Source organism: Morone saxatilis, unplaced genomic scaffold (assembly GCF_004916995.1).
Source record: "Morone saxatilis isolate NCDOM2014 unplaced genomic scaffold, NCSU_SB_2.0 Contig24, whole genome shotgun sequence".
Lineage (NCBI taxonomy): Eukaryota > Metazoa > Chordata > Actinopteri > Moronidae > Morone > Morone saxatilis.
The window spans coordinates 21,081,420-21,090,240 of record NW_023339807.1 but is presented as its reverse complement, the minus strand read 5'-3'; the positions used below and the strand labels follow the sequence as shown (position 1 = coordinate 21,090,240).

At 39.4% G+C, this 8,821-nt stretch overlaps 1 protein-coding gene across 1 annotated transcript in view; it reads left to right on the top strand.

The window, feature by feature from the left end:
* Nucleotides 1-500: 500 nt before the first annotated feature.
* Nucleotides 501-8,821, top strand: part of LOC118335936 (protein Aster-A-like) — a gene marked incomplete at its 5' end in the record, with an annotated part of 14,414 nt that continues 6,093 nt past the window's right edge. Inside the window, 7 exon segments of the mRNA XM_035672447.1 lie at nt 501-619; nt 1,414-1,723; nt 2,645-2,798; nt 3,705-3,851; nt 5,045-5,166; nt 6,238-6,380; nt 8,231-8,334. Coding sequence (XP_035528340.1) covers nt 501-619; nt 1,414-1,723; nt 2,645-2,798; nt 3,705-3,851; nt 5,045-5,166; nt 6,238-6,380; nt 8,231-8,334 — 1,099 coding nt within the window.

Below are 8,821 nucleotides of genomic sequence, written 5' to 3'. Positions count from 1 at the left end.
ATTCCCAGGTCGTCAAGTACAGACACAAGCCATGTTCAGTTACTTGCAATCTACAACTTCACCGCTAGATGCAACTAAATCCTACACACTGGTCCTTTAATATCATAGATAAATCTTATGAACCCTTATGAATGTATACACTGTATTTAGCACCACCTTCTTGTGTGTTGTTCATCCCATTTACAGAATTAATTGGCATTGAGGGCACTGGGCATTGAGAATCAATCAAAACTCTCATACTATATTGCATAATGAACAAACATAATGAACAGAGGTGTCCCCGATTAGACATAGAGATTATACCTCTCTGTATCATGTAGTCAGGGTCAGCCGCACTACAGTCTGTACCAGTACCTACATATACTACAAAATCATAAGTGAATGCAGGAAATGGAGAGCTGTAGAGCTGTTGTGTAAGAAATTGTGGCAATACATGAATGTAGATATCAGAAAATGAGTCATTTTAATTTGATCCTAATTAACTATTTGATATTTTGCAGTCTCTATCCCCTAAAGAGCTCTGGCACATTGTACACCAGTGTTACGGCACTGAGCTGGGCCTCACTAGTGAAGACGACGACTATGTCTCCCCCACCGCCGAACACATGAACGGCCTACTGTGAGTGTTCATTTGTAAAAACTTGCTAATATATGGTGCAGCGCAGAGCTTTATATTGTTGATGTATGTGTGAAGGCGTTTTAACACATGTGAGTAGTTAGTGTGTCGGTAGTGTGTAAGTGTGCAATTCAATTTCTGTGTAATTGGTTTAACTTTACAATGTACGAGTATGTTAGAAACAGGATCTTTGGAGTGTGTCAGTTAGGGCAGAAGAATGCTTCTTTTATTTCTTATTTCTTTTTTTTTACAAAATACTATTCTATATTTTTATTTTTTAGATTTTAAGAAACTACTATGTATCCTTAATTGTACTGTCTCTTCCTTTGCTAGATCTGGCAATTGTATTTGCTGTCATTGAGATTGAAGTTACTTGAATGACAAAATTGCAATTGTATCGTGGTTACCTGCTAAAACATAAAAATCCACAGGAAAAAACAATCCTCATCAGGTTCTAGTGTTGATATCATAAATACCACCAGACTAACTGACATAGATGTATCTTGAGGGGTTAGTTTGATCTTTCTTTAACCAAACAAGTGGGTCCTTGCTTATTAGAACACAGAGGTTGTTTGTGTGTAGGTTTTTTTCATATTCAAGTCTTTATTTAAGTTTTTTGAACTAGTGTTTTACATGTCTGCTAAAAATAACAATTGCATGAAATGCCTGGTGGGTTGAAGATTTCCTACCCCTGTCCCTAAGTTCTCTAACAAACACTTGGCTCTTGTGTCTTTCTCTCACAGTGTGACTTTCTCTGTATGCATCTCTGTCTCACTTCCTCTCCCTCCGTTCCCCAGGCCAGGAGACGAGTCTGTGTCGGTTACAGATCTACTAGACCTGAGCTCAGTGTCGGTTCCCTCCACCGGCAGCTCTCCCCCTCCCCTGGTGCCCTGCGGTCCAGTCAGCTCTTCCTCATCTACCAACCTTGTGGGCTCCTCTCCCCCTTCCTCCGCCTCCTGTCTGCCCATAGAGGTGCCTTCCTCATCAGGACGCAGACTGAGCTCTGACCCCATCGAACCAAGCCCACCCAGCTTCCACAGCTCGCTGCCATCGACCACTCCCACCAACGCCTCTGCCTCTGCCCCGGCCTCTGCTGCTGCCTCCTTCGTGAGTGTTCTAGACATCCACATGTACTTAGGCATGCAACATTGCAATAGTTAGTTTTCAGGGTAGTGTTACACATAGTCTAATTGCAATGGAGGTTTTTTTATTACTTCATGTGCAAGACAGTTGAGCAAGAAGAATGTAAGACCGGCACCACCTGCTAGACTGTCATTCTTATGCATATTGAAAAATACAGGTTATCCCATACAGCTATGGATTAGGTTGCGACTTCCACTTTAATAATCAGTTTCATCAGAGTAGAAAAGTCTGCTCACTAATTCATCTGCTCCTGCTATTGGTGTTGCATATATGAGCCTGACATGAGACAGCTGCTGAGCTAGCATTAGCTACAACATAATTGTTTTGTGCATGTTGTAATAACTTGATTTTCCCAATGTAGATATTTTAACTGCAAAAACAAAGTCTAAACCTGTGACAAATGTTTGTGCAGTGTAATCATTGTTCCAGATCTGAAAAATAAGGCATTCGATCAACATTTAAAAACACAAATAAAATCTATTAAAACAATAAAAATGAAGTGAAATATAATACAAAACAACAAAAAATAATACACAAGAATTACAGGATTTATATAAGTACGGGTGTTGAATACTGTGTAGTTGTTACATGTCCAACCAGTTCGGCTCAAAAACAGCTGCTGTGGTTGTTTGCCCTGCTGTCTTGATCTTGATACTGACAGATCAAGCCCAAGCCAAGCTAAAGCGAATAAGTGCTGTGTTGACTGTGTGTCGGTTTCAGATTAATTGCACGGCTACAGTGGTATGTCTGCTCAGGCCGCGTCAACACGAGGTCAGCTCAGCTGAGGCCTCTTTCCTCTCAAGTCATATGACAATGGGGTGATTTCCCTACAAACCTCTTGCTAACTGTCCTCTGGTGTGCTTTTTTTCCCCCTCACTGCATCAGAATCTGGAAGAGGGTGGGGACAGCCTGTCCGAGTCAGCCAATCACATGCTGCCCCCGCCAACCACCAGTCTGGGAAACCTTTCCTCATTGGATATCACCAACGATGAGGAATTGCCCACAGACCCCAGCAACTCCTCTGACACGCAAGAAGAGAGTGAGTATTGTTTGGTTGAACAGACCACCATAACAACCCAGTGGAGATTAGAAAGTGTAAATTATATAAAGGTTACATGAGATTACTTTTTTTTAAAGATAATTTTAATGTTGTACTTTGTGAATCAAGCAAAATAACAGGCAAAAATACAACACTTAGTTGTTCAGAACTTTCTTTTATAAATCTACCTTAAGGACTGAGGGTTGCAGATTCAGCATGAAGTGCATCTTAAAACTTATTTTGATAAACTCTCATGTTAGTCTTTCATCCTGTTACACTATTTTTAAACTTTATTCTCTATATTTGATGTTTGTTTGTACTTATTAAGGTTGTTAGCCTTAGTATGACTGTGAACCAACTTGCTAGTGAAAGTTTATTATAGTAAGTCTATTATTTGTGCTTCCTCCTGATGTCTGAGAATGATAAGTTTATTTCTGCTTCATTGCTTCCACCACTTCTTCTTTCCACATCAACAATAAGTACAGTGAATCAGTCCTGAATTAAAATGATACCAATTTGGAAGTTTATGCATGTAGTTTTGGCACAGTCGGAAGATTTACCTAAAATTGCCTCCAAGCTGACCTTATGATATGATTGCCCGAAGGTTTTATATTTTTATGTTTAAACCAGGCCTTCACTAATTCAGAAATAAGCACAGACATAGAGCAGCAATCTGTGTTTCCCCTGAATTCATTAAGCAATAAAATCACTATCACAACCAGAGCCAATTGTGATTATCAGGCTGTAACTTTATTTTTAAAAAGTGCTGTATGTAATGATTTGATGCATTTAGATGTATGCACTACTATACAGGGATAGATATTAAAACCACAACTAAGAATATTGAGTACTAAAATAACTAGAAACAGAAATTCAAATCTTTCTTGTTTTCTATCTGACCTTCAGGTGAAGTGGAGTCGTTCTGCGCTGACCTGAGCGGGCGGCTTCACATCAACGCCGTGGTCCGCATGAGTGTAGACAAGCTGCATGACCTGCTCTTCTCAGCCGATACCCACTTCATCCAGCACCTCTTCTCCCAGCGACATTTTACTGGTAGCTACAAGACCCATCTACACACACAAATATAATGGAATATGTTTCTACACAGCGGATATGTGAAAATACATATTTTCTCTAGGGTTATACGACTCCCATTAATAAGTAATGATGATGTATTAAGGCGCTTTTCGTTTTTCTATTGGTTCACTGATGTTTGAGAGGTCTCTGTGAGTTCTTTCTCTTGCTGTGAAACCTTTAGCAACCATCACAGAACTTGCATCAACTTGTTGATTAACATTAAGCGCAAGAGAGCAAGTTTTTCCTGTTGAGACAGTGACAGTTACGGCCCAGTGTTTGTTGTTGCTTTGCTGCTTAGTTTAGGCTGCTGTCAGTGGAAAAAATGTTTACTCTTTCCTTCTTTGCATATGTCACTAGTACCTGATGTTTGCTGTTGATGTTGATACTATGACATTTTTCTGCCATTAAGCACAATTATAGGTTCACTGCAAATATCTTTTCTGGGCTGTTGTTCAGTCATGTGTGGGAATAAGAAAAACACACTCACAAACGCCTCATCTTTTGTTTAAACTGTGCAAACGTGTTTTTCCTTTTGAATGTAGTTTGGTTTCTCTTATGAAGCAGCTGTGCTACTCTTCAGTTGATTAATACAAATGTAGTGACGTACCCCCGACCCCTCAAAGACATCCTGTAGCCCACTGTATTGTGCCATTAATGAGGGTGCCACACTAGCTGTTTACGCTGTGTTAACCACCCTCCATCACCGGTTCTTCTTTTCTTTGCCTTCTTCTGTTTTTTTCATGCCTTGCTTTGTCACTGTACAACTACTTTTTGTCTGATAGACTGATACATGAGGTATAAGTGCATTGTGTATTTTGGACATTTTTCTGTAGTCGTTGAAATGGGAACAGAGGTGAAGCCGTCGAGTTGATTTGGCCAGTGACTACCCCAGTTGGAGGCCCAGTCCGCCTGGGAACATTGTGTAGCTGTAATTGGGGCATTTCTTTCTTTCTTTTTTTATGAAGGAGCATGGATTGAGCCTCTCTTTTTCTCTCTCTTTCTCTCTCTCTCCTTCCACTCGCCTGAACCTTGTGGTTTCTATCCTTTTCATTTACAAATTCTAAACCTCTCCTGCCCTCTCTCATTTTGAAAAAATCTCTTGGAACTTTTTTTTATCTTGTTGTGTCTTGACTCTCATATTCTCCGTCTGTTTTCTCTCCCTCTATCAGACCTGTCGGTGGGTGAATGGCAGCAGGACAGCAGCACTGGGAATACCAGCCGTGTGCTTAGCTACACCATCGCCCTGAACAACCCCCTCGGCCCCAAGACTGCCCCTGTGGTGGAGACGCAGGTCAGTCCTTGACAAACACCAGCCGTTTTTTGTTTTATGATGTAGACCTTTTGTACAGAGGCTTTGCTAAAGGCAAATGACAGGACAGAAACAACACTGCTTATTTAGTTTTAACTGGAGAGGAACTTTCTCTAAAGTCTTATGTAGTTGTGTCTTGGGGATCTTTTAATTTTTGCTCTATAATGGATCCAGTTTGGGGCCCAGTTTGTGTTCCAGTGCAGGTTTCAGTGCTAAAAGTGTGAATCTATTGTGACAATAATAACTATTGCCATATATGCCATAAAATGAAAACTTCAGAAGTCCTTCAGTTACATTTTATCAAGTAAAGAAAGTTTATTTTAAATGTTTATTAAGCGTATGTACTAATTTTCCCACAGTGCATTTTGAATTAACTCTTATGTTAAAACTTCTTGCTGTGCTGGCAGTTAACTGGTAAACTGTTGTGACAGGTCAATGTATATATTTTGCAAGTGTTTTTTGTTTTACTTATTTATGTTTTGTTAGGGGTATTGTAATATTGATTGACTTTTCCCTGAAACACTAAATGATTTACACTGAATACAGAACAGAAAACATTAGAAAAAAATTGAAGGCGGATAGAAGAAAGGGTGTGTATGACATTTTGTTAATAGTTGTTCCAAATGGCCACACTGGAGGTCAGAGTGAAAAGTCGGAAATAGATGTGATATACTTTAAATATGGAGGTAATGACATTCATTTTAAGTCTCTCCTGGAAGACATTCATGGTGTTGTAATTACCTGTTCATGTGAAAAGTGAAATTGTTGTGTGAAGAATGAACAAAGAGAGTTTGAGAGAGAGAGTAGTTCAATCCCTGCTTACTTTCTCACCTCCACACAGCAGGCCACTCATAGGGCCAGAAAGGTAGATGTGTAGAGAAGGGCTTCCCAAAGCCTTTTGACCATCTAACAACTGCCTTTACACCAGTAAATTATCAGACAGCCAAGGAAGCCATAACTAAGGGTCAGATTATGCTTTTGTTATGTATCAGAGGAAACCAATAAGTTTGCATACAATTAACCATCCGCCTCTACTTTTCTTCCTGCTTTCAGACATTGCATAAGAGCAGCGCCCGGGGTGAGTGCTACGTGGTGGACTCGGAGGTCATCACCTCAGGCATCCCCTACCAGGACTACTTCTACACTGTCCACAGATACTGCCTCACCTCTATTAACAAGCACAAGAGCCGGCTCAGGTAGGTTGTCTGGTGTTGTCTTTATCCATGTAGGTGGGAATTTGACTGTGAAAACTACATTTAAAACCGGCGAGCCATAAATGACAACCATACTAGTGATTACTCACATGTTGTGGGTTGCCTTCCAGAAAGAACACTAAATTCAAATCTTATATACCTGAGCAGCTTCTTAGCACAAGTTTTGGGTTTCCCACAGTCTCATGCAAGAAGAAACATGACAGAATTAAACAGAAATCCAAACGGTGCAGAGTAAGCACTGCCAATTTTCATCACCTCTTGATATTTGATCCATTAAATCCTTGTTTACACATGTTAAGTTTGCAGCAAAATAGATGATGCAAACTGTAGTTGAGTGGTTACGTCCCTCAGCCTAGGGGACCAGAAACTATCGCTGGTACATGAAATGATCCCATCAGAGCTTTCTCTCCCTTGTTTCATCTAGTGTCCCTTGCTACTTTCCTGATACTTAAAATAAAATAATGGCTGAGTGATGTTGCTTTTATTTCAAGGACCATTCCGCTTGACATGTTCTGTCACTTCTGCAGACATTACTGGACAAACTTGTATTTGACTTCAGCATATTTATAGTAAACAGTGGGCTTTAAATATCATTTGTAAACACAAGTCTCGATGTTAACATCTCAGGGTCAAAGACTTGTACAAGACCAAGGGCATCTTATCATCTTTTGCACCGAACGAACAATCACTGTAAACAATCACAGTGGAAGAAAAAGAGAAGGCAGACATAGAAGTTTCTCCACTGACATTGGCCACAATATACATATTATGCAATATGGCCGCAAGACATGTTTCATTTAAGTAAGGGCTTTGACTGTCTTGCTGTCTGCTTCTCGTTAACTGTATCACTAGTTGTCTCTATTTGGAGCTTTTTTTCTAACAATAACCTGAATAGGATCCAAAATGCAATAAACTGGTTCCAGTGGTATAACACTTCCCCTTTTAATACACCCATTGTCACTACTGTACAACTGCAACACTTAAACCGATGCAGGTGTAGAGGTTCCTAGGGTAATCAGTAATTAAGTTTTTATATGCCATTCAACAGCCCAGAAAATGTGTAATGTAGTGTATTTAAGCCTTATTTTCTCAACATACTATAATCAGTATGAGCAGTGTGCAAAATTGAACTTTTTTGTCCATCGGTCAAAATAGCTAGTATTTGTTAAAATTTTACCAACCACTCAATAGATAACCGTTTTCTATTTGGTTGTTGAGTGAAGTAAATCTACCAGCCATGTTTTACCAGCATTTGGCTGGTGGCTGCTGCTAATTTTGTATCCCGACTATGACGTTTTAGAGGATTTTAGATTATTTCTGTCAAAGCTTTGGAACGTCTTCATTATAACCTGGGCAGGAAGCCATTAAACTCTTGCCCCTACACTGAGAAAGAATTCCTGCATTTCATAATGAAAAGACAACATTCACTGGTGTCATAATGACATGCAGGAATTCTTCAAGAACTAGCTTAATCTGTTGCAACATGTGTGGCATAAAGAAAACTTAAGAAACTGAAAGACACAATCCATACATATCTATATAAGTTGTGTTTAGAATATTCTATATTTCTTTTCTCTTTTGGTCAGCTGATTTTAGGCCACGCTTGCGTCAAAGTTGACCTGAAATCATATATTTGAAATATCTATTAAGACAAGATTACTGTTGCTGTTAATTCATGGGAAATGAATGATATGATTAATGTTACAGCAATATGGAGCAGGTTGAATATGAAAGGTGTTTTTCTTTGTAAAAAGAAGAAGAAGAGATCACATCCACACATTAGATTGTCTGTGTATATTTCAAACAGGCTTTGTTTACTTTTCTTTGCCCAGAGTTTCCTCAAACATCTGCTACAAGAAGCAGCCGTGGAGTCTGGTGAAAGCATTGATTGAAAAGAACACCTGGAGCGGCATTGAGGAGTACTATAGACACATGGGTGAGTCACATGGTCTGCCTCTTCCAGCATACGTCTATATACATACTGCCTGTGGAAACCAAACTGGCCTATTTATTCTTATTTCCCCTTTGAAATAAGTGAACCAAATAGTGAAACTGCATAAGCAGGCCATACTTGATATGAAAGCCAAATAAAAAATTCAGGTTGCAGACCACAAAACATAAGAGCAATAACCTTTTGTCCATTTGTGTGTGTTGGGTTATGTTTGCAAGTATCATGTTTGCCTATTTATAATGCTTAGTCGCTTACTTATTCATACATACATTGACAGATGAACTTTTTTAGGACAGAAATGGTTGTTGAACTTGTTAAAACCAGGTGCCAGAATACTACCTGGGTTTCGCTATCGATACCAAAAATATTTACATGTGTTAGGGTATTACCGCTGTGGGTTTTGTCTGCTGCCCTCTGTTAACTAGCACAGTAAGTTTTGTGGTTTGTAGTCGTGTGTATATATATATATATA